Source organism: Acomys minous (genome assembly GCF_964271855.1).
Source record: "Acomys minous genome assembly, chromosome: 3".
NCBI classification, from domain to species: domain Eukaryota; kingdom Metazoa; phylum Chordata; class Mammalia; order Rodentia; family Muridae; genus Acomys; species Acomys minous.
This window is the reverse complement of record NC_140485.1, coordinates 56,826,362-56,850,977: the sequence shown is the minus strand read 5'-3', so window position 1 is coordinate 56,850,977 and position 24,616 is coordinate 56,826,362. Positions and strand designations below refer to the sequence as shown.

Here is a 24,616-nt window from a genome sequence, read left to right as displayed (position 1 = left end):
GGGTCCAAGAGTCTAAGAGAAGAACATTCTCTCTTCTCTGGGCAAGTGGGTAAGATCCTAGGGGGCCCTTCAGTGCCCAGTACTCACAAACAGGCAGGGTATGTGAAGTGGAGATGCCTTTTAGGAGCACAGTGAGGAAAGCAGGCAGGCCCAACTCAAGTGGGTTTGGGGTTCATATCTGGTTTTTGGCTGTCATGGATAATCCACCCAGTTGACCTGCTCTGTTAACCTCATTAATGGGTATCTGCCGCATTGGGGTGGAGGGGGCTGTGTTAGTCTTTGTGACAATTGCCTAGTGATGGCAGATAGTTATGATGTGAGAAGAAGAGCAGACTGTGGGAGCAACTGCGCAAGAGCTGTGTGGCTGCTGGGAGGTGCTCTGAGATAACAGGAAGTGAGGGGAAACGCTCAGCAGCAGCCCACAAGGACCTTCCTGGCAGCAACCCCACAGTGGCCTTGGTAAGTTCCTGTCCCATCTTCCATCCTGGGCTAGTCCCAAAGCCTGTCCAAGCCCTGGGGTCTGGGAGGGGCCAGTCCCTGCCTGGTCAGGCCATTGAGAGTTGGCTGTAGCCACATTAGCTTGGCCCCCCTCTGTAAGAAGCCTACACCCCAAGCCCTAACAGACTCACCTCAGAAGGCTGTTCATCCTGATTTTGCTTACCCTAAACTCCTGGGTGAGCCCCTAATCATCTCTACTGAGGTCAAGCTCTACCAGAAAAAGCAGTAGCCCTGGGAAGGGTGAGGGTGGGGTTACTTTGCCCTCCTCTCGGAGCAGTTCCTCTGGTTCAGTGACCCCCAGCTGCTCAGCCTCTGTAGCAAGTAGTCTAGGAACAGTACCTGACACAAGGGGTCACTCCTGGGCAGTGCTGGCTGGAGTTGAGGTCTGTGGTCTGTGGCTCAAAATCAGAGTGATGTCAGAGATTTCCCCAAGAGATGTGGAGCGAGCTCCAGTGAGTACGGCACAGCCTGGTTCAGTTCAGATCATAGCTACGCTGGCCGTGCTCCTCTATCACCGCAGCCATTGCTGATAACTAAAGGAGCCGGCAGAGCACCTCTTTTACCAGGAACCCCAGCTAGAGAAGGAAAGGTGGGTGTCCTAGGGCAGGGCAAAAATACAAGGCTGGGGGTTTCCGGTGTGCTGAGTCAACCAGGGAGAAGGAACCCACTAGCTGGGCGAGATCGTCAAGTAGGCTGCAGGTGTGCACCAGTCTCTCAGCCAGTGCTCGTCTCTCTGTTCCCAGGTCCCCCTTCCCTGCTCACAGCATGAGGCCACCAGTCCCCTCAGCCCCACTGGCCCTCTGGGTCCTGGGGTGCTTCTCCCTGCTCCTCTGGCTGTGGGCACTGTGTACAGCCTGCCACAGGTATGTGCCTGGGGTTCCGTCTGCCCTCATCCTGCATGGCTCAGGGCCAGAAGTCACAACAGAATCCATATGAGGGCTCTGCATGTGCCTCCACACTGAGCCTGAGCCAGCATCTTACCACCCCACACCTTCCTCTGCCTACTGGATTAACAGCACTTTTGCCCCCAGGAAGCGAGCTCAGAGGCAACAAACTGGGTTGCAGGGCAGTCTGATACCAATGGAAATGGTGAGTGCCAGACTGTCCCTGGGGTCAGGGTGAGGACAGCAGGGAACCAACCAGCCTTCCTTGCCCCTAGTCACTGATGAGACAGACCCAGCTCTGCTCCCTCAGCAAGTCTGACACCAGACTGCATGAGCTGCACCGAGGCCCACGCTCCAGCATAGGTGAGCTCCTGGGAGATCATATGTGTAGGGCTGGCTTCAGCCCGCCCCCACTAGGGCTAGCCCTGTTGCCTTGGCCCCTCAGTGACCGCTGCCTTGATCTTATCCCTAGCCCCTCGGCCTGCCAGCGTGGATCTCCTGCATCCACACTGGCTGGAGATGTCCAGGGGCAGCACTAGGTCTCAGGTACCCGCCTCTGCCTTCCCACCACGGCAGCTGCCCAGGGCCCCTCCTGCTGCCCCTGCAACTGCACCTTCTACTATTCCTGAGGCCACTTACTCCAATGTGGGGCTGGCTGCAATTCCCAGGGCCAGCCTGGCTGCTAGCCCTATGGTGTGGGCTGGAACACAGCTGACCTCCAACTGTGCCAGGCTTGGTCCTGGGGCCGAGTATGCCTGCATCCAGAAGCACAAAGGGACAGAGCAGAAGGCTAAGGTGATCCCAGCTACTCAGGTAACGTCAGCCTGGGTAGGGCAGGGTAGATGGGACTGAGCCCACCCGTGGCAGACGACAATGCCAAGCCCTTCTTGGGTTTGCTTCTCTCTAGATGGACGGCCTGTACTCCAGGGTCTGCAAGCCTAAACGGAAAGACCCAAGACCTGTCACAGACCAGCTGGACCCCACGGGCGGGAGAGCAATTCTGACCCTTGAGAGTGATGTGGAATATGAGGCCATCACTCTGAGGGGCCAGGATGTGAACCAAGGGCCCTTAGAAAATGTGTATGAAAGCATCAGGGAGATGGGTCCCTGAGCAGTGGAACTCTCACACCCTGTCTATTGACATGCACTGACATTGAAAGTACCAAGGCTTCTGCTCAGCAGGGTTTGATTACACTTCCTTCTGTGTCCTTCCACCTCCACAGCTGGCAGCACACATTCAGGTCCTGGTCCTTGTTGCCTAATTAAATCTCTTGTCACATAAGGTTGCTTCTCAGTTGCTTTTTTTTTTTTTAAGCTGGAAATGTTGGAGTGGGGATTTTCTGAAAGAGTTCAAGAGATGGTCCCTTCTAGTCTTCGGGCGTTTCTAGTCACGACCTAGTTGTCAGACTAAGAAGTCAGTGTGCAGGAGAGAAGGCAAACAAGCCTTTTGCTGTGGTGGTTTCCCAAGCCTGCGTGAGGATCAGGACCAGCACCGCCAGTCGGAAGAGTGGGATTGGGACCTTCAGATCTCCTGAAACCTCTGTCACCAGCCCTTGAAGTAACATAAGTAGGTGGCGGTAGGCAGCCCAGGCATTAAAGAAAAGCCTGCTCCCAGGAGGCCAGCCAAGAAGCTGCAACCCTTTCCTAGCCTATGCTTCTATGCGCACCCCAGTCCCTGAGGAAACTGGCACTCTTGGCCTACAGGTGCACTGGCTGCAGGAGTTGAGCCAGCCTCCTGCAGCGCCCTGCTAGGTGGCAGGACAAACTGAGGTGTGGGCCACTTGCGGTGATGTAGCGGTCTGTGGGCCAATTGATGTGGGCACGGGGTGGGGGTGTGTGGAATGGAGCATGTAGGGCAGGGTGGCCAGCTGGGCCTCTTCCAGGTAGTGAAATCTAAGGCCAGATCCTAGCACCTTGTGTGTCTAGGTCAGGGTTGACCTGGCTCCAACTTGGGGGCGGGTTCCGATAGTCAGTTCTGTGACATAGGCCATGGAGGCAAAGCATCCCCTCAGAGGCTGCAAACGTCACCCACCTGACTCTGAGGGTCTAGACCTAGTGTATGTAGCTCCCCAGATCCTAGTGGGCTGCAGATCATGACTATGTGGGTTAGTGCACCACACCACCGCAGGTACAGGTGGGCAGGGGCACTGCCAAAGTTTCTTTCTTTGTAAAGATGGCTTTGGCTCTGTGCAAACTTTGGGCTGTGTGTGTCCGTGGGTCAGCCAGGCTAAGCTGAGATGCCAGCAGATGCTTCCTGCTACCAGAACAGGGCCTGGGGCTGTGGTGGGACCATGCAGTCTGCACCAGCTGCATTTGGTGTGGAAGTTGGGCACCAAGCAAACTTTAGGTTGAGTCTGGGGTCCCCAGGCCAAATCCTCCATGGAGACACCCCCCACCCCATCCCTATTTTTAGGGCCCTTCTATAGGTGGCATCCTTTAGGGTTTGGAGTTCTCAGAGCTACAGGAACCTCAGGCCACGGACCCAGGAGCTTCAGGAAGCAAGTCTGGAGCCTCAGCACAGACTCCCATTGCCTTCTGTGCACATCCCAGTGGCAGTAAAGAGGTGAGATAGGGGCTGGTAACCCAAGACAAGCAGTGTGTGTGTGTGTGTGTGTGTGTGTGTGTGTGTGTGATGGAGCGGTGGATGCCAGCACAGATGTCAGCCTTTGGAGGTACCTCTCGGGCCTTAGCCCCTACTTCCACACTTGCTAGCCCAGTTCTGCTGAGTGGCCATGCAGCAGGGCCTGCCTATTCAACCCACCTGGGGACCTGCCTGTGCTTTGAGCCCAGTCTTCCCAGCTGTTGTTAAAGGCTTGGTGTTCTGCCCGCCCGGGGCTTGTGCTGGCCCCATAGCTGCTGTTGCACCTCCATGGTTAATGTGTTAGAAAGGAGGGCTGGGCCATAGATGACCTCGCCCCCTAAATGGGCCTTCAGAACTCTTCACACCAGGGTGTGAAGAAGTCACTGTGGGACAAAGCATGAGCTATGGAGAACTCAGGCCTTTATGGACCTGTCCTGTTCTGTGGTTCCTGGATTTTCAGCTGGGCAACCTGGGTTGGGGGTAGAGCCAGGTATCTTGCCTGATGCCAAACATGCCCAGACCTGCACATGTACGCTGGGCCAGGGGAGGGTTCTAGAGCACTTGTTCAACCCCAACCTCATCTCCAGAATACCCCAGGAAAAGCCCAGCTGGAAGAAGTCATGACCACTGCAGCCCTTACAAGCCCCCTCAGTTTGGGGACCCCAGGTGTCACGTTCAGTCCAGGTGAGACTCAGAAACCTATGCTCAAGTATAGGCAGGGTCCAGAACTTGTGTTATTCTGGTACACTGAAGCCACCAAGTCTCTCTGGAGCGACCCAATATGCCACCTTCTAATCTTGCCTCCTGGGCTCTCCAAGAGACATCTGGACCCTCAGTGCCCCTCACTGAGGTCAAACCTGAACCTCCACTTGGCTGGCCAAGCTACCTCCTGGCCATGCCAAGCACCCCTACCTTCCCTCTGCTGGAGAGGCTTCTCCGAGTCTTGAGGCCAAATTCTCCTAGTTGCCTCTACCCCTCAAGGCTCACCTGAACAGGTAGCAGCTCATAACCAGGGACTTAGCCAGCAGGCAGCAGTTTCTGCAAAGCAGCTTGAGCCTTCCTAGCTCTGGAGTAGAATGCTGTGCAGCGTCTGGCTGAGAGCCCTGGAAGGAAGTCTTGGCTCACCCCTGTGGCAGCTGCAGCAGTAGCAGCAACAATGAAGACGGGCTGGGACCTGGCCAGCGACCAGTCTTCTCCATCCATCCCATCACTCCCACTGCCACGTGATGCAGTCCACTCTGTGTCTGGGGAGGCCGCCATGATAAAAAGGAAGCTAGGCCTGGGGAAACCCCCTCCAGGGTTGGGCAGGACAGGGCCTAGGCCCCTGTCACTTGAGCCCTATCCAGGTCATGTTCCAGTGCCTGAGGAAGAGCTGTGGGAAGGTGCTGAGCACAGCGTCCGGGATGCAGAGACACACGTGCCTGGTGCACCTGGGGTGTGGTGGACTTGGGGCTTGGCCAGGGTAGGGTCAGGCCTAACCAAAACTTAAGTTTTCACCTCTCCATTCCCAGTAGGAGGCAGGCAGGGCCAGAGCAGAGTGACGCTGAGGAGGACTGGTCCATGCCACTCGCCTTTCCTCGTGTGGAGCCCCCAGCTCTTCCCAGCCTGTTACAGCTCTTAACTTGTTGTCACCACCTCCCAAGCTCAGCTCTTGAGCTATTCCATAGGCACGCCACAGTGACCGTGCCTACCAGCCAGGTGAGGCCACAGATGGAGAGTGAGGGCAGGTCTCCCAGCGCTCCAGAGAGAAACGTAACAGGGGCTGTGGTCCCTTCCAGAGCTGTCGGGCCTCCATCTACCAGGAGCCACAGGCCTGCTGGGGCCTAAATACCAGCCCTGCCTGAGGGCGAGCCTGAGGTATGTGTAGTTTGAGGAGCTGTGCTAGTACTAGGTGGTAAAGGTCTCAGCTGAGAATTCTCCAGGAAGCCCCGGGTGATGCCAAGAAGCACCAGGAAATATGTGGCATAGACTACAGGGACCTGTGCTGCAAGGCCTGCCCCTGGAAGAAAGCCTGCCATTGGTTCCTAGACTGAGCCAATCCGTGCTGCTGCTGCCTGGCCTTGTTCCCGCCCCCTGCCTGAAGCTACAGCAAACCCGCGCTGGGATTTGATGACCCTGGACTCCTAGAGATGGACTGGTGACTGACTACTCAAAGTGCCCTGGAAGACACCAGCCTTCTGCACTGAAGCCAAACTGCATGTCGTCCTTTTGGCAGCTTGCCTCCCTGTCTGACACTCACAGACTTGTCAAAGACGTCAGCGGGCCCTGCTAGAGCCTGTTTGAGATGCACTTTGAGAGGTTCAGGGAGAGGTCTCTCCTGCCCGCATGTAAGGTAGGAGATCCAGGGCCCCCGGGGCTGATGCTTTGCCTTGTTAATGAAACTCAGGAGTCTTGTGTCTGGGCCATACCAGTCAAGGAGAAAAATTAAAGCTTGTGGGGGTTATTTGTTTGCTTGCTTAGTTTTCCAGAAACCAAGGTTACTTCCTGGGGAAAGAAGTGGAAGTGGGAGGGTAACAGGAAGTGAGTGACAAGCTACGGGCTGGCAGCTTCCGCCACTCAGCTGAGGTCCAAGGAAGGGCACAGTTTGAAACCACACAGGAGGCATCTGCATGGAGCAGCAATTTCCCATTTTATTTAAAGTGATCGCTTTGCAAGAATGTCTACACTAATCCCGGCACAGAAAGGAAACCAACAGGCAGCCTGGAGCACACCGAGGGAGACAAGAGATCGCAAGAACCACTGTGAAGAAGGTGGCGTTCACCTGTCTGCGGCTGTAGAGAACCAGGACCACAGAGCAGTGAACCCACCCACTGATTATGACAAACCTCCCACAAATACTGAACACATCTTCAATAGAACACAGTTTCATAATAGTTAATATAAAGTCAATATAATATAGATTATCCCCAGAAAAAAAAATTAACAATCTTCAAACACTGCCCTTTTTTTCCTTTTTGTTAACAGATTGAAAGCATGTTGAAAAAAATAAATATTTAAGAAAAGCACACATACACCGAGCACCCTCACTACAAGTGAGTCTAAAAGAGCCACATACAAAACACAATAGGATCTAAAAAATAATACCACCATTAAGTATGGCTTTCTTAGGAGTTGTACATGTCATAGAATGAGCCGAAGTAAGATTATCTTTCATAATATTGCAAAAAGTTCCAGTTTTGCATTTTTTTCGGGTTTTGTTTTGTTGCCTGTTTTTAAAGGAAGATGTGCAAAATTGGAAGCATAGCTGTGAGTCAGGACCCTGTCCTAGCAGTGTCCTGTTCCCCTAAACTCAGAGTGGTTAGGATCCAGAGACCCATACAAAAGTCATATCGTTTTTCCACCTCAACCTCAACAACACCCACTCCATGGACTATATTTTCCACTTTGGTGTTACAAACACCAGAATACATACATACATACATACACACACACACACACACACACACACACACACACACCAAAAAAAATACAAAATGTGAAATGTAATCTACACATTTTTCTTCTTCATAAAAAAATATTTATTAATTTGAACATTGATTTAAAAAAAGTCACATAAAAAAAAAAACTTCAATACATACGTCTTTTCCCTCCATGCCTCCTGAGATGGATGTGTTCATCTGGATCTCTAGAATTCCACTTTCCAATTGGAAACTGAGCCAGAACAAACCCTGCCACGTGGCAAACACTTGGAAGGTGGTGGGACCAGAACTGGGACCTTCAGTGTTCTGGTACAGTACTGGTTTTAAGTGCCCTGTGGCACCAACAGGAAACCCCAGAAAGGCCAGCAAAGGCAGTCTAGAAGGGGACCCAGTCAGAGCAAGACATCCTGAGAGTGGAGGCACAGGTGCCTTGGGAGGTGGCCGGGGTCCAGGGTCCTGGGTCCTGGGTCCCGGGCAGGGCAGCCTGAGAAGTAGGGACTGATACAAAAACCCAGAGACAGTGGTAGCAAAGGTCTGGTTTCCAAAAAGTGTTTAGAAAAGGCATTTTAAAAGAGGGAGAAAGGTACTAAGCCTGAGCGGCCTCAGCAGGGCCTGGCTAGACGGTCTTGGCCTGGAGTTCTGTTGGTAAAAGGGGTCTAGCTGTACTGCCGTACTGGGTGGAAAAGTACTCCAGAACTGGCGTGCCTCAGAGCAAGGGGGCAGCGAATAGAGGGGCACACAGCGTCTGTCCTACACTCTGTGCAGAGGAGTCATGTTCCTGTTCCTCTTGACTGTTGTTTTGCTTGAAACAATAAAAGCTATGATTCATTCCTTCAGTAGCTTCCGCAGCTGGTACCTGGAGAATGTCACCACGTGACATACGCTCTGCACGACCGTTAGGACCTAACTTACAGTTTTATATGAGGCTTCTTACCTAGAGAGAATAGACGTTCCAGTTTAAAAAAAAACAAAACTGTGTGAGCCATTTGGCTTAGTGTTTGAGAAAGGAAAACCAAAATTCTCTAATTGGCCCTAATGCTTAGCAGCCTGATGAGCCCGTGCCCATCAGAGTGCCCACTGAACACCACTGCAGTGCGCCTTAGGGAGCTGAGGTGGATGAGAGATGGAATGTCTTGATGGTTTGTCAGAAATGGCCTCAAGGAAAGGGCAGGCTGGAGTATCTGAGTCCACCCTGCAGGTAAGTATCTCGGCCTCAGAGCCACGAAGCCCACACTCTTCACAGAGCAAGTATAAGAGCCTTTAGAAACACAGCAGGAGGGCTCGGTGAAACCGCTCCTACTGAGTCCTGTGATGTGAGAAAAACAGTTCAAAACAAAGTAATCTGTAGTAACTACCTCAAAATGTCTCTGACTTCTTTAAAGTTTGGTTCCTAGGCAGGAGGCATAGCAGCACACTGCAGCTAGGAACACCCGCCTCCAATGTTAGCAGCAACAAAGGCAGGAGCTGAGCTCTATCTGGTACAAGGAGGGTCAGCGAAAGCGCAGGAAGAACTCACGGTGCACAGTGGGGCTCTCCAAGAAAGTGCACACCCAGCAAAGAGCTGTGGCCCTTGCAACTCAACCCTGTGGGCCTGAAGTGGAAAGCATCCAGCCACAGGTCCCCTCTTGAACGGACAGTCTTCCTCCATGGCCTGCCAGTTGGGTAGCTGCGTCCCACAGAGATAGCACCTGGAGCCTAGGGCTTCCAGAGAGGCATCTGCAGCCATTTTGTGTTAAGCACCAAAGCCCGGAGGTAAGAGGGTTGCAGGACTTTTGCCCACTAGATTCCACCAGCTGCCACGGAGCAGCAGGAGCCAAGAGGACCAAGTGACACAGAGCCATAGCCCAGAACCTGATGTGGAGGTTGAGGGGGAGAGGACAGATGGCGATTGAGCAGTGCTATGGATGGAGCCGTTTGTATTTATGCAAAACTCAACACCTACTCAGACCTTCGGCCTGGGGAAGTGCCCTCCTGACCCTAAGCGGTGCTGACCAGGGCCTGGACACTGAGTCATCTTGCATTCCTAGCCAGGTTCACAGCAAAGGGCTCCTTTGATACCCTGAGGAAGCATGCCCAGGCCTTGGCGCAGCCCTGCCCATACATCTACACATACCTGCTGAGATACCATTAACACCTGGATAGGTGGGAGTGTGCAGTCTCCCTTTTCCCAACCCACTCTGTACCCCTCACTTCGTGTGCAGCCCTAGTGCTCCCCAGTCACTGGAGTTACACCCCATTCTTAGCTCATAGAACTGGTTTCTGCAAGGGGGAGGAGTATGGGACAGAGGAGGAGCTGGAGGAAGAGCTTCAAGGAGTAAGCATGGCCCTGCTCCTGGGTAAGTAAAGACCCACTAAGACACACACACAGGTGGACAAAGTGACTCAGCCACCACACGCCCCGCCCACTAGAGCAGAGCCCCTAGGAGATCCAGGCAAAGTCTTTATCAGGCTCCCCAGAGGGGCTGTGGGGCCCCTGGGGAGAGTCCTCGTCATCCTTGTCATCTTCCAGCAGTGCGTCCTCATGTGCCAAAACCACGTCGTCCTTCCACTTGGCCACATCCTCGTCCTCATCCTCACCTAGCTCCTCCTCGCCTTCCCCTCGTGGGTCATCCGGGTCTTCCAGGTATGGCGCTTCACCAGCAAACAGTGCCTCAGGGGAGCCCTCACCAGCTCCACCATGGTCCAGCGGGGTGGCCACACCCCGGCCAGCACAGTCTGCACACACACCATGGCGACGAGAGCCGTGCTTAATGCCCACGCTGGCCGCAGACATGAACACACGGCTACACACCTTGCACACATACTTCTTGTCCTTGCTGTGAACCTGGAGGGACAGAGCAGTCAGTGGAGGAACGAAGTATTGGTGTGAGGAACACAGATTCTGTTAGGTCACGAGGGACACAGGAGGGGCAGCCCCTCTCCGGGACTGGAGCCCACATGGGCAGTAGCACTAGGACAGCAAGTCATCTTGGGGATGAGATAGGCCCCAGGGGAAACAGTGTCATCCCCCAGCTGCAAACCGGGCCAGCCCCGGCACATCCGTCTCCAAGTACTCCCACTCAGTGGTAGGTTGGTACAGTTCTCACTCGGTTACTCCTCCTTCCTACAAACGCCCACACAGGGCGAGCTGAGAGGCTCCTATCGGAGGCCCAGCTGCCATTAACCCTGGACCGGGAGAGGAGCTAGCCTGGCAGCCCAGGTGGTGCAGAGCTAGGAAATACAGCACTGCTCACCTGGGTGCACAGGGCAGGGAGCTCATACACAGCTGTGGTTGGAATATGCCTTCCGGGGAGCCTAGTCTAGCTTGGTGGTTGGGCAGCGTGTGCGCTACAGGTGAGGAGTTGAGGTAGAGAGGTCAGCATGGAATCCTGAGAGATGGTGGATAGAAGGCAGAGCCCTGGAGTGAACCCCAGCCTGGCTGCTAGGCACCTTGCTTCCAGCGAAAAGGGGCAACTCCTTCTGTCGTGCCCTCTCAACTGAAAGGCAAGGACAGAGGTTAGCCATTAGGGCCAGAGGAGGAGACGTGGCAGCCAGGGAAGGACAGCGCAGTGCCCTGCCTCTTGTAGTACTAGGCAGGAGGACACAGTACTCAGTAGAGGGGCCTTTGAGCGCACAGAACACAAAAGTCTGAGGGTCCTGGCAGGAAACCAGGAGGCCTGGGCCTCAGGAAGTGTGCATAGCAACCAGTGTACCCTGTAGAGAGTTAGCTGTGCAGAACTGCCTTCCTAGAGATGGGATTTGTGGACTGACCACAGGAATTCTCAGCCTAGCCAGCTCCACTGTACCTGCCTGCATAGGTGGAGGGACCTAGAAAAGCCCACGGCGGTCCCAGGCCATCCACAGGGAAGCCCACGGCACTCCCAGGCCATACATACGTGGGATGGTCTCAGGTCAGCACCCGAGAAGTAGGTTTCCTTGCCTGGAAGCTTCCCTTGACTTTAGGCTCCCGCAAGATGTCACTGTGTTTCGATGTCTGTGTCTTGAGTGTTACCCTCCCCCATCCTGGCCTTCTCAGGCCTGCAGTCCCAAAGATCATGTGGAACATCCAGCCTCCGCTCTTGAATACACCTTTCTTGCAGGCAGAGTTGCCTCCCACAGAACTCTAAGGGTTTTGGGGGTTTTGATTTTTTTGGTTTTTCAAGACAGGGTTTCTCTGTGTAGCCTTGGCTGTCTTGGACTTGCTTTGTAGACCAGGCTGGCCTTGAACTCAGAGATCTGCCTGCCTATGCCTGGGATTAAAGGCGAGCGCCGCTGCCACCACCACCCGGCAGAACCCTGAGTTGTTAAGACTCAAATACAACTGGCCACCAACTGAGAAAACTGGGGAAGCCCGCCCACAGCATGACCTGGGAAAATTTGTCCCTAGGGGGAACTGGTGGCCTTTGGAGCAGGGGTGCCAGCCTGACAAGCCTCCCTGAAAGCTTGATTCTAGAAATGAAGCCTCTAACAACTTGGCACTTCCTTTTTGGTTTCTTTGGTTTATGTGTGTGTGTGTGTCTCTCTCTCTCAAACTGTCCTGAAACTGTCAATACACTTGCGTCAGCCTCCACACCTTTCACCATGGTTGGTTTGATGAAGTGCCAGGGCTGGAACCCAGAGGTTCAGCATGTTAGGCAAATATCCTACCAACTGAACTACACATCCACCCAAGCACCCGCCCCACCCCCCTTTTTTTAAAACCATTTTAAGCCCAGAGTTTGCCTGGTTCTCTACCAAACCACAGAAGAACAAAACTTAGACCAAGTTACAGCCAAGATCTGCATTGATTAGTCAGGAGCAGGCCTGGGAGGCAACACCACCTGCCTGGGAATTACCATATGAGCTAGGGGCTGTATTGTGCTGCTCAGAGGTGACAAAGGTATTTCAGGGAGCCTCTCAGTACACTCACCCATCCTGACTGACATGCCCAGGGAGAAGCACAGAAGGATGCTGGGCATAAGGCAGTCTGCTGCTAAGCCTCTTTATGGTGGTGTGGAGACCAATCCATGCTTTCCTGGTCTCTGGGAAACTACAGCAGTATGGCTCTCAGCACCGTGTCTCTACCTCTGGAGGTGCCTGGAAGGGTTTTTCTTGCCAAGAAGAAGCCAGGGCAGTAGATGCTGTTAGGGTGAACATGGTGATTTGGGCTACAGAGCTGCCTCTACTGCAGAGGACTCTACTTTTTCAAAGATAGGCACCCCAAGGAAACTAAAGGATTAAACTGTATAGATCTCTTTCTTGTGTAAGCTTTGGCATATGGGGCATCATTATCATCAAATACAAGGTCTCACTATGTAGCTGAATCTGAGCCTGGTATATAGGCTTCTGCCTCCTGTTCCAAAAAGAGGGATCACCCTGAAATCAAACCGACCAAGTACTACCCCAGGTGAAGGTCAGGCAGTGACCCAACCTCAAACAACAGTGAGTGTGGTTTTAAGAAAATAAAGGAGCCAGGCGTGGTAGCACATGCCTTTAATCTCAGCACTCGGGAGGCAGAGGCAGGCAGATCTCTGTGAGTTCCAGGCCAGCCTGGTCTACAAAGTGAGTCCAGGACAGCCAGGGCTGCACATAGAAACCCTGTCTTGAAAAAAGTGTGTGTGTGTGTGTGTGTGTGTGCGTGCGTGCGTGCGTGCGTGCGTGCGTGCGTGTGTTCCACACAACCTGTGGAAGTCCTTCCAGCTATGTAAATGCTGGGGATTAAACTCAGGTTCGCAGGCTGGCAGAAGGCATCCTTAAACACGGAGTCAACTAAATGTCTCAACCTTGAACTGATACTCTTTACCTCCACAAGTGTTGGTATCACAGGAATTGTGTGATGCTAGAAAATGCACTCAGGGCTTCATGCATGCTAGGCAAGCACTCTACTGGCTGAGCCACATCCCTGGCCTCACTAGCAAAAAGATCTAGAACCAACTCTAAGACCTCAAGCGGTTCTGAGTACACAGGACTTTAGGCCCTGAGGCTGGCTTCTGCTCACACAAGTCAGGCAGGTGCTGGATAGTTTGGGTAAGCCCATGAAGGGATGCCTGGCAGGCCCCCAGTCAGGGCCAGTGAACTAAGGAGTGGTCCAGCAAGCAGCCAGCAGTCATGACTGCTGGCACCTGAGACCCCCTAATTCCATCTTCCTCTAAAAGTGCCCCCCCAAGCTATGTTTCATTTATAGGAGCTCTAATTCCTTGAGTCCAGCCTGTCTGTGCCTGCCTGATTTTGCTAGTTTATCTTGTCTGAACCAATCTACCTGTTTCTGGCCAACTTTTTCTTCCTGCTATCTCTTGGCCAGCCAAATTCATCTTCAACACCTGCTACTTGAAAATGACACGCTAGGAGCCGGGCGGTGGTGGCGCACGCCTTTAATCCCAGCACTCGGGAGGCAGAGGCAGATGGATCGCTGTGAGTTCAAGGCCAGCCTGGTCTACAAAGCGAGTCTAGGACAGCTAAGGCTACACAGAGAAACCTTGTCTTGAAAAACAAAAACAAACAAACAAATGACACGCTAGGGACCGAGAGCCAGGCACAAGAGTAGGGTTACAAATAGGCAGGCCAGAGTGTGGGTGGCAGTGTGCCCTCGGCACTCAGGCAGAGCTGGAGCCCTGAGGAGAGGCACAGTGATGCAGTAAAGGTGCAGCTCTCCCTCTTCCATCCCACATTCCCTTCTGAAAGGCACCTCTTAGTGTGTGTGTGGAGGGGGGCAGGTATTCTGCATCCTTCTCCTGACGTGTCTGTCAGGACATCCTAAGCCAGCCCAGCGTGTGCCCCGCCCTCATGCCTCCCTGGCACCCTGCACTCACCAGAGTATGTCGCTTCATGTGTTCTCGCCTAGTGAACTTCTTGCCACAGATCTCACAAGGGTAGGGCCGCTCTCCAGTGTGTGAGCGCATGTGCCGCTTAAGGATGCACTGGTGCATGGCTGAGAAGCTGCAGTAGGGGCACTTGAACTTCTTCCTGATCACTGTGAACTCGTTCACTGAAAAGACAGTGACAGAGACATTAGCACCTGACACCACACAACCAGCTATGTCACTTTTCCTCCAAATAAAGACAGTCTACACGGGGAGGTGGACGCACAGCTCTCTGGAGCCTCCACAGAACAGAGAACCTTCCAGGACTCTGCTGAGAACAGATCAAGAGCTTCACTGAGTCAGCAGCTTGACAGTCCTGGTCAGACCGTCCCTACACCCTGATCCCACTAGACACCAAAGCATGGTGTTTGGCAAGGGTGTGTCAGATGCCACCTAGGAAAAGGGAGATGAGTAAAACCAGCATTCAGATCAGGTGGTGGTGGCCCATGCCTTTAACCTCAGCACCCAGGAGCCAGGTAGTGGCAGTGGCGGCGATGGTGGTGCACACCTTTAATCCAGGCACCCAGGAGGCAAAGGCAGGCGGAGTGCTGTGACACTGTCTTTAATAGCGAAACAACAAAACCAGACAAGATTTAAGATCTTTGGGTGTGTGTGTAAGGCAAGCTGGTCTACAGATAGGAACTGGGGACAGGAGTGACAATAGGGCTGCACCAAGACCTAGAGAATGAAACCAGTCGCCGTGACCCACAGTCTGCTTTCTTTTGGGCCTCTTTTCCTTGGCTGAACACTGAGATCATGTGCACACTGGATAGACTATCATATGTAGTGTAGTGTGACCTTGTTTTGTTTTGTTTCAAGACGGGGTTTCTCTGTGTAGCCTTGGCTATCCTGGACTCACTTTGTAGACGAGGCTGGCCTTGACCTCACAGATCCACCTGTCTCTGCTGGAATTAAAGGCTGTGTGACCTTATTTTAAAGCATGTGTTATTGTTGTTGTTGTTGTTATTATTATTATTATTATTATTATTATTATTATTATTATTGCAGTATTCTGCCTGCCACAAGAAGGCACTAGATCTCATTACAGATGGTCATGAGCCAACATGTGGTTGCTGGGAATTGAACTCAGGACCTTTGGAAGAGCAGACAGTGCTCTTAACCTCTGAGCCATCTCTCCAGCCCTTAAAGCGTGGTTTTTAACCACACGTCTTTTAATGTTTGAATAATCTGTGATTTATTAGAGATGATGTGTTGGACGTCCACAGGCGTGTTTCAGTGGGTCTCTACAAACAACTCTAGGCAGAGCCTGTTTCCATGTGTTGTGCCTTGAGCAAACCCTAATGCCCAGGCGCAGGGGAGTATGTGCAGACAGGCCTTCCCACAAGTGGGTCCCAGGAGGAGACTGGAGCATCTAGCAGCAATTGCCACGTGATGCCAGGGTGCCTGGGTATCAAAGACACAGAGACAAAGCAGCTGGCATGTTACTCCACATGGTCAGGACTAGCAAAGATACACGTGTCATATGCCAAGTGACAAAAGGAACATACGGGTCTGGCCGTCCCCCACACTACTCCCAAAGGGAGAACATGAGCTGCTTTCGTCCTTTCCTTTTAGGCCTTGACCTGGTTCCCATTCTAGGCAACAGAACATCATTCCTCAGTCTAGTCTCAGACCTCCACAGTGGCCTCTCCCACTCCCATGATTCCTAGTTTCCTCGGACCACATTTAAAACCAGCGGGCCACTGAAAGATGGGAAACAAGGAGGCAAATTTTCACAGCGTTTTCTTCAACGATGTCTTGGGGTTGTAACCACAATTTCTATTCTCCTATAAACACAAAGATTAAAGCTGGGCGTGGTGGCGCATGCCCTTAGGAGGCAGAGGCAGGCGGATCTCTGAGTTCAAGTCCAGCCTGGTGTACAGAGTGACTGCTGGAATGGCCCAACCATTAAGCGTGCATATTATCCCTGTAGAGGACCTAAGTCTGGTTCCTAGTACACACAGCCACCTATCACTCCAGCAGCATGTGGTCCAACACCCTCTTCTGGCCTCCATGGGTACCACCCCACACACATTTAAAAAAATAAAATACTGATTTTTTTTTTTTTTAATTAAAGGGGCTGGAGAAATGGCTCAGTAGTTAAGAGCATTTGCTGCTGAAGACCCAATAAGGTCACAATTGCCTATAATTCCAGTTCCAAGGAATGATACCCTCTTCTGCCCTCTGTGAGCACCGGGTACGCAATACAGATGCAAGCAAACATTCATACACATAAAATTAAAATAAAATTTAAAAATTTAAATAGGACAAAAAAAACCAAGTGAGAATATGGCCTAACAAAGGGCATGGGGGAGACAGGTACAAAACATTATTTAAACAAAAACAAAAATACAAACCCCAAAACATTCCAGGCATGGTGGTGTACGCCTTTAATCCCAGCACTTGGGAAGCAGAGGCAGGTGGATATCTATGAGTTAAAGCCCAGCCTGGTCTACAAATAGAGTCCAGAACAGCCAAGGCTACACAGAGAAACCCTGTCTTGAAAAACCAAACCAAAACAAAACAAAAACAAAAAACAATACAAAACAGAAAAAAAAGTAAGGATTGCTGACTGTGAGAAAATGACCAGTGAAAGTCATCACATTAGTAATTAAGAATAAAACTGTAATGATCTTGATTACATTAAAATTATTTAATAAAATTCAACCAACATTCTTTGCATGGCACATAAAAATCTGTAATTTTTTAATGTTTTGATTGCATATTTACATTTAAGTACACAAGTCAGAATACATGTTAAATAAATACTTATAAATAGAAAGCTTTTCTGGACTCACTCTGTAAACCAGGCTGGACTGGAACTCAGAGATCTACCTGCCCAGGCTCCCGAGTGCTGGGAATAAAGCGTCCACCACACCTGGCTATAGAAACAACTTACACGGGACATGGCCCATGGTCCCATCCTATGATGGGTTTTTCCAGAATGAGACAGACAGCAGATGGATGCTCCACGTAAGCCCTGCAGCCCACACTTGACTGGCGGTGCCACTGTGATCCTAGCACTACACAGGCTGGATTAAAAGAACGGAGAGTTTGAGGCTGATGTGGGCTATGTAGAGACTGTAGCTGCCTCTCAGCAACTCAAGCCCTGAGAGATCCTCAACCTTATCAGGAAACGCAGGCCAAGCCAACTACAAAACAACAGTTAGAACTCTGCAATGTTAGCCGCCACACCATGAGTCTATAACACTTGTGCATAGAAAACATCTTTTGAAACTGCCTATGCCCAGTGAACAATTGCTTGTCTTTTTGTAACATGTAATTTGGTTTCATATTTTTATGGTTGCCAAGCCACAAGATGCTTCCTTCAGACACCGACAATACCCCTCTGGCTGTCGAATCCACACGTGGTCACTCAGAACCACCAGTGAGTGAGACAGAATAGGCAAGTTTGCTGAATGCGGATACAGAAGAAGTCACTGGGCACTTCCAGAGTCATCAACCGTGAACGGTCATTGACAATTTCCAAAACACTGCACTTGTGGTGCATCTCATTAATGCAACCAAAAAAGTTATGCCTCATTTTCCCACTTATAAATGGACTTTGTATTAAAATAACAAAATAAAAAATAGACCTTCAAATTACTTTCATAACTTTAAAAAACATTTGTTATTTCATTTATTTACTTATTTGGGGGGCATGCACAGGAGGACAGCTTGCAGGAGTTGGGTCTTGCCTTCCACCGCGTGGGCTCCCGGGATCAATCTCAGGCAGTCAAGCTTGGTGGTAAGTCCCTTCACTTGCTGAGCCATCTTATGTAAAGTGTACACATCTTAAGAACAATCTGAGGCATACTCAGATGGTCCCCTCATACCAATCGGAGCCAGCCCTTTGGTTTTGCTATTCTAAGACTTTGTGTCCATGGCATCACCGGTTCACGACTGGCTGGATTCAGTCAGCATCCGTCTGGGGAAGTGCAGCCAGTCCATTCTTGCTTGTCGAGTGTAGTATTCCTTTGTGCAACCAAACCACAGCATGCCCGTTTCTGCAAATCCATCTGGGCATTGTGAGCAGGGGTGTTAAAATGATGCCCACAGGTGTGCCTTGGTGGACAGGCACTCCTTATGTCTGTTGGGCACCAAACAAAGGGAACGAACCACAGGCTCCTGGCTAAGCAGCTTTCCAAAAGTTTACAATTAAAGGCAAGCTACCTTTTGTGCTTGGTGGGAAGCAGGGCCCCAGGACTGCTCTTCCGGGTAGATTTCCAATTTTCTCAATACCATGTACCTTACACACAACCTGCGCTGTGGCCTCTAGCACTGCTACACATCCTTGGGCACCAGTCTCTACTGCAGCAATTCTGAGTAGTTTCTACAGTGTCAGTTGCATCAAGTTCCCCTCCACTTTCTAGCAACCGTGGCCTCTGATTTCTGTATTTGCAGCTTTGATACAGGAGACCCTGGAGGGATGGCAACTTCCAGGCCTGGTCATTCTCTAAAGTAAATGACCACCTATGAAAGTTAATATTGTCAGCTCGACAGTATATATAATCACCAAAAGGTCTATGGGTATGCCTGCGAAGGATTACCTAAGGCAGGCTGGAGTGAGAAGACCCATCCTAAATGTCTGCAGCATCAGTGGGATCACAGGCTGGGGTTCTAGACTGCACTCCACGGGCCGGGGTTCTAGACTCTGCTCCACAGGATGGGGTTCTAGACTGCACTCCATGGGCTGGGGTTCTAGACTGCACACATAGGAGGAAAAAGCTCAGATGAGCACCAGCACTCATCACCCCTGCTTCCTAGCAGCGGGTACAGTACGACCAGCTGCCTCCTGCAGCGTCTGCCACTGTGCCTTCCTCTCCGTGGACTGCACGTGTAAACTGTGATCTAAACTCCTTAAGTTGCTCATCAGGCATTTGATCACAACAATGATCAATGTTCCAGAGCCACTCAGAGCCTCACTCCTGCCCGTCCCCTACAGGACTCCCATACCTAGGCCCACTGCTGCCTGCCCTAGATCCCCAGGGAGCCAGGAGTTGTCCCTACAACCATTTCCTTTCCTCCATCTGCCTGGTGCTCCCCCACCCCCACCCCGGGTGGCTCTGCATGGTGAAACATGCCTCCTATTTCTAAAGGTCAGTGAGTATACTAAACTTCACCCTTCAGGACTTCCTTCCTATGTCTCTGTGTCTTAGCACAGCTGATTAACATGGGCAGGCTCCATGTTTGCGCAGCAAGCGCTCTTCCCTAGCGAGCCATCTCTCTGTCCGGTTTTTCTATGCCCTGTCTGTATGTCTGCTTCCTGTTTCATGATATCTTTACCTCCCACCTGCTACTTTCTTTACATTTTGGTTCTTTTCCTCCCCCTTCTTGACATACAAATTAAAAACCTTTTTCTATGCATATTTATAAGCCATATGGATGTGGTCCACAGGTTTGGTAGGATGTAACCAAATTCCATTGATGCAGAGGCAGCAGCATCCTGATTTGAGGCCAGTCTAGACTACAAAACAAACAAACAACAACAAAAAAAACCTTATCTCAAAGTACAAAACAAATCACAAAATGCAGCTGTGAATAGCAGCACACACCTTTAACGTCAGCACTTAAGAGGTGGAGGTAAGAAAATCCGGAGAACAAGGCCGTCCTCAAGAAGACAAAGGCAGACCAAGCGGTTTCTCTGCAATACCAGAACTTTTGAGGCTGAGGCAGGAAGTCCCTGAATTTGAGATCAATCTGGGCTATTGTTCCAAAACAGTAACAGGAAGGATGGAAGGAAGGAAAAGGAAAGTGTCTTGCTGCTGCTGGGTTCTAACCTCAGTTTGCAGGTCACACAAAGCACTTGCTCAGCAGTCTTTGCCTTTGATGTTGTTGTATACACACGGGTCGGTGCTTCCTGTGAGTTTGGAATATTCTGCACTTGTTGGTGTACTAGAGTTCCTAATTGTATTGGTTCAAGCCAATATAGACACAGAATTGTTTTCTTGTTATTTTGTTTTCTTTCTTTTCTTTCTTTCTTTCTTTTTTGTTTGTTTGTTTTGTTTTTGTTTTTCAAGAAAGGGTTTCTCTGTATAGGCCTGGCTGTCCTGGAACTTGCTTTGTAGACCAGGCTGGCCTTGATCTGCCTGTCTCTGCCTTCCAAGTGCTGGGATTAAATGTGTCACCACACCTGGTGTAGACACAGAATTTAAACAAAACAGAAAATTGAATACAACAATACAGAAAGAGTAACATATCATAACCAGAAGGGTTTATTTCAGGAATTCAGGGTTGACTTAGCACTGAAAACTGCTCTCATCCTCTCTATCCTCAGTGAAATTCTTGCTTGCTGCTCTATCAGTTATGGAGAATGCTAAAATCCCAGGCATAATCGGCCTTTCCCGTGTCTCCTAGTTCTCCAAACTTCTGCTTCCTACATCTAAAGGTTGCGCTATGAATGGAGTGCACACCCAGGACCACTGCGTCTACCACCAAACACTGACTCTAAAATCACTGTGCAGGACTGCTTTCTTCAGGTGTTTGCTTGTTGCGTCGTTTTTTAAAAGTCCTTTGGTTTTTTTTTTTTAACATACATTTATTTATTTATTTATTTATTTATTTATTTATTTATTTAATATGAGTGCTTTATCTGCAGAAGAGAGCATTAGATCACATTATAGATGGTTGTGAGCCACCATGCGGTTGCTAGGAATTGAACTCAGGATCTTTGGAAGAACAGCCAGGGCTCTTAACCTCTGAGCCATCTCTCAAGGCCTTGTTTTTGTTTGTAATCTTTTTGCTCTTAACTTTTCTGTGTCTGTCATTTATAAGCTGAAAAAAAATTTTAAAGGCAGGCAGTACTTTTGTGCCCACTGCCCCTAACAATACACTGAATGAATTTCTCTTTCTAAACAAAACCAAACCCTAACACGGAATGCAGCTCAGTGATGGGGTGCTTGCCTAGTGAGTACAGAACCCTGGGTTCCAATACCAGCGCCACATAAACTGGCATGGTGGCACACACTTGTAATCCTAGGACTTCGAAGGGACAGGCAGAAGGCTCAGGTTGTTTCCAGCAACTTAGCAAGTTTAAGGACAGTCTGGGCCACTGGAGATGCTATCTCAAACAGACACGCTAACTCTTTTTTTTTTTTTTAAAGATTTACTTATTTTATTTATTGCATATGAGTGCTTTATCTGCAGAAGAGGGTATCAGATTACATTATAGGTGGTTGTGAGACACTATGTGGTTGCTGGGAACTGAACTCAGGACCTCTGGAAGAGCAGGTGGCGCTCTTAACCACTGAGCCATCTCTCCAGCCCGACACACTAACTTTTTAAAAAGTAAATAGTTGTATGTATGTGTATATTTACTTGTTTGTTTCTTTTATTTTAGTTTTATTAGGGTTTCTCTGTGTAATCCCTGGCTTTCCTGGAACTCACTCTGTAGACCAGGCTGACCTCGAACTCACAGCGATTTGCCTGCCTCTGCCTCCAGAGTGCTGGGATTAAAGGCATTCATCACCACCACCTGATAAGTTAAAAAAAATACTACTTAATTAATTAATAATTAAAAAAGAAGAACGCAGCAGTGCATACCTGTCATCCAAGCACTTAGGAAGTTGAGGCAAAAGGAACATATGAACCCAGGGGTTCAAGGCTAAGTGTGCTGAGATCTTGTCTGGGGTGTGTGTGGTGGTGGGGACCTGACAAATTCTGAGGGGGAGTATTTAATCCATTTATGTTAATACAAGGATGTTTTTCCCTTTTCTTGAGACAAGAGTCTTGCTTTCTATGTAGCCCAGGCTGGCCTCAAATTCTTCCTGCCACAGCATTCTGAATGCTGGTTTGTAGTTGCTAATGCATATCTCTCTCTCTCTCTCTCTCTCTCTCTCTCTCTCTCTCTCTCTCTCTTTCTCTCTCCTTGCCTGTGCACATGTGCATGTGTGTGTGTGTAGGCTGGGGACAGCTTCAGGTATCCTGAGGCACACCACTCACTTCCTTTGAGACCGTGTCTTTTCTTGGCCTAGACTTACCAATTAAACTAGACTGATTGGCCAGTGAGCCAGAGGGATGCTGTTGCCTCCCTCCCCACCGCTGGGATTACAGGTGTGCACACCTGCACTTACAGCTTTATGTGGCTCTGGAGATGGAACTCGGGCCCTTGTGCTAGGAGCTCTCTCCCCAGCCCCCGGCCTGTACCCTTCTGTGAGTAGTTGAAATGGCCTTCTGTTTTCCTCTCTGTGGGTCCTTCAGCTGTTGTGAAGGGTTTCATGCGTTCCTGGTCGTTACTCTCCGTGACTATGTAAAGAACGCACCAGCCAGGCGACAGGTCAGTCCGTGCAGCCTTATGTTAGCGGTTCACTTCTTTAAGTTGAAACAGCATAAAAGCCGTCGCTGCTGCTGTGCAGGGTCAGATCTCGCGCTGTTCAGTCACTCACCGCACCAAGCACCTCCTCCTTCACACTAGCACCTGGAAGCCATCTCCCTCGGCCTGAGGCACACTCCCCTAAAGCTGCCTTCTCCTGCTTTTCTTTGCTTGTGTGTGTGATCACAGGCTTCCCTCAGCTTGTCTGGACTGCTCCCATTGCGGTGGATGAAGGCTCGAGGGGCACGGCTTTTCCCCTCCCCCGGAGGCAACTGTGCTCCCTGGCTCTGAGCCAGCCACATCATCCCCTGAAGGAGACATGTCTCTGGCTGCACTTACGCCTTCCCCACAACGTGCCCCCGCACACACCGTTCTCAGCTGTGGGTGTTCTGGTTGGTACTCACGAAGCTTCTCAATCCCTTGACGTCCTTTGTCACTGTGCGGCGACTCAAAGCTGCTATCGTCTTAGCTACTGCTCCTGTCCCTTTTAGATCCTCCCTTTCGGAATGTCAACCATGTACACGAGCCACTGTCCCTGTGTTCTGTTTCTTTGTCTGGCCATCATTTTTCCCCTTGAGCCCAGACATTTACCACAGCCCATCTCCAGCTGACCAATCCACTTTCTGTTGACTCCTGCTATGTCAGCTGTTTTCAAGTTATCCAATGAATCCTTTTCTTTGTTTGTTTTGTTGTTGCTGTTGTTGCTGGGATCTCTTACGACCCAGGCTTGCCGCATATTCAGTATGTAGCTGGGGCTCAGCTCCTGGTTCTCCTGCCTCTATCTCCCGAGTGCTGGGGGATTATGTTGTAACCCATCACGTCTGGCTTACAGCAAATTCTTCATTTTAGACCCTGCGTTGCCAGCTCCAGATGTCTTACAAAGTCCAATTATCTCGAAACCTTCCATCACCGAGCCTGTCTTCTTCTCTGGTTCCCTTGCCTGTGTGTTCAGGGACGGCTCTCATCTTTCCTGATGCAGGCCACCCATGAAGCTCCGGTCCTGTGACTCAGGACACCTGTTATCTTCTATTCAATGCTGGATACCCGCTGTCACAGCAGAGGAGCCTTCCGCAAAGACGGTGAGAGTGGCTGTCTGTTGTGGTTGACTTTCACAGAGACAAGCAGGCGGTGGAGAACGGCCTCACCCTGTGATGCTCCATCTCAGCTCCAAAGGCTGGTTTACAGCCCTCTGGGCCTTAACCTGAGAGCCCAGGGTCGTGTCCCGTCCCGTGTTCCCCGCCCCCGCACGCATCTTCTCCCCTGGCCTAAGCTCAGTTTCCCATGTGAATGACATGGCCTTCAGATTTTACGTATCTTGTGTTCTTCTGGAGTGGCACTCTCCTGTGTATGAAGGGTATTGTGGGTACATGTGTGCAGGGTAGGGGACCTCATCTGTAGCTTTCTTGCTTTTGGTAATGTTGACCCTTCGGAACACCTTGAAGAGCCACCTCTGTATCGATGGCATAGAATGCAGCCATCCTGTGCTCACTCTCCCCAAGGCCTCCCAACAAGGCTGCCTTCCAACCTGGTGACATCTGGGCTCTGGTGTGTTTCTGCAGCTGGATTTTGGTGTTTGTTTTAGGGGGTAGGGGCACAGTTTTTCAAATGCTTGTTGCCTAGAAGCTAAGTCCAATACAAGCTGACTGTGACTGAACTGGGAGCTCAAAGACATTTTCCACAAGGTGTTTTGTTTTTTGGTTTTTTTTTTTAGTTTGGTGTGTTTGTTTGTTTGTTTGTTTGTTTGCTTTGGTATTTCAAGACAGGGTTTCTCTGTGTAGCCTTGGCTGTCCTAGACTAAATTTGTAGACCAGGCTGGCCTCGAACTCACAGCGATTCACCTGCCTCTGCCTCCCCAGTGCTGGGATTAAAGGTGTGCACCACCACGCCCAGCTTGTTTTTTAACAAGTTTTGAGCTGAGCTTGGTGACACATCTGTGTAAAACCCTAGCACTCGGGAGATGGAGGCAGGAAGAGCAGAAGTTTGAAGTTATCTACAACTACACAGTAACTTTGAGGCTAATCTGGACTGCCTCTAAATAAACAACAAATAAATAAAATTCTTTATGAAGAATGCTTTTTTTCTTGGTACGTGACAAATTGCCAAAA

General features: G+C 50.5%; 3 protein-coding genes and 1 long non-coding RNA gene across 8 annotated transcripts in view; 3 read left to right on the top strand and 1 right to left on the bottom strand.

Annotated features, from left to right (window-relative positions):
• The first annotated feature begins 18 nt into the window (after positions 1–18).
• LIME1 (Lck interacting transmembrane adaptor 1) lies at positions 19–2,664 on the top strand. The gene is made up of 6 exons (XM_084774860.1): positions 19–459; positions 1,242–1,361; positions 1,530–1,587; positions 1,658–1,745; positions 1,855–2,195; positions 2,290–2,664. Exons 2-6 carry the CDS (start codon positions 1,264–1,266, stop codon positions 2,491–2,493), a joined length of 789 nt encoding a protein of 262 aa, XP_084630986.1. The 5' UTR covers positions 19–459; positions 1,242–1,263; the 3' UTR covers positions 2,494–2,664.
• A 1,919-nt stretch (positions 2,665–4,583) lies between these two features.
• Positions 4,584–5,515, top strand: SLC2A4RG (SLC2A4 regulator; the record flags this gene model as incomplete). The annotated part of the gene is given in 5 exon segments (XM_084775206.1): positions 4,584–4,647; positions 5,039–5,058; positions 5,062–5,129; positions 5,131–5,299; positions 5,301–5,515. Coding segments are annotated over 5 exon segments (450 nt in total). The 3' UTR covers positions 5,430–5,515.
• An 11-nt stretch (positions 5,516–5,526) lies between these two features.
• LOC311593514 lies at positions 5,527–7,415 on the top strand. Its single transcript, XR_014777732.1, has 2 exons — positions 5,527–5,820; positions 5,886–7,415. It is a non-coding gene; the product is annotated as an uncharacterized lncRNA (long non-coding RNA).
• The window catches only part of ZBTB46 (zinc finger and BTB domain containing 46), a 96,940-nt gene continuing 78,895 nt past the window's right edge, over positions 6,572–24,616 (bottom strand). For all 5 annotated transcript variants that reach the window (XM_084774843.1, XM_084774844.1, XM_084774846.1 and 2 more), the window contains exons 4-5: positions 14,150–14,325; positions 6,572–10,206 (exon numbers count right to left, since the gene is read on the bottom strand). In XM_084774843.1, the coding sequence (XP_084630969.1) occupies positions 9,802–10,206; positions 14,150–14,325 (581 nt within the window). In that variant the 3' untranslated portion in view covers positions 6,572–9,801. The remainder of the gene's footprint in view (positions 10,207–14,149; positions 14,326–24,616) is intronic.

Excerpts from the sequence above, each read along its gene's own strand:
- LIME1 (XM_084774860.1), top strand. The coding sequence starts at position 1,264 with ATGAGGCCACCAGTCCCCTCAGCCCCACTGGCCCTCTGGGTCCTGGGG. Across the intron at positions 1,362-1,529 it reads CTGTGTACAGCCTGCCACAG|GAAGCGAGCTCAGAGGCAAC; the intron begins GTATGTGCCTGG and ends TTTTGCCCCCAG. Across the intron at positions 1,746-1,854 it reads AGGCCCACGCTCCAGCATAG|CCCCTCGGCCTGCCAGCGTG; the intron begins GTGAGCTCCTGG and ends TCTTATCCCTAG.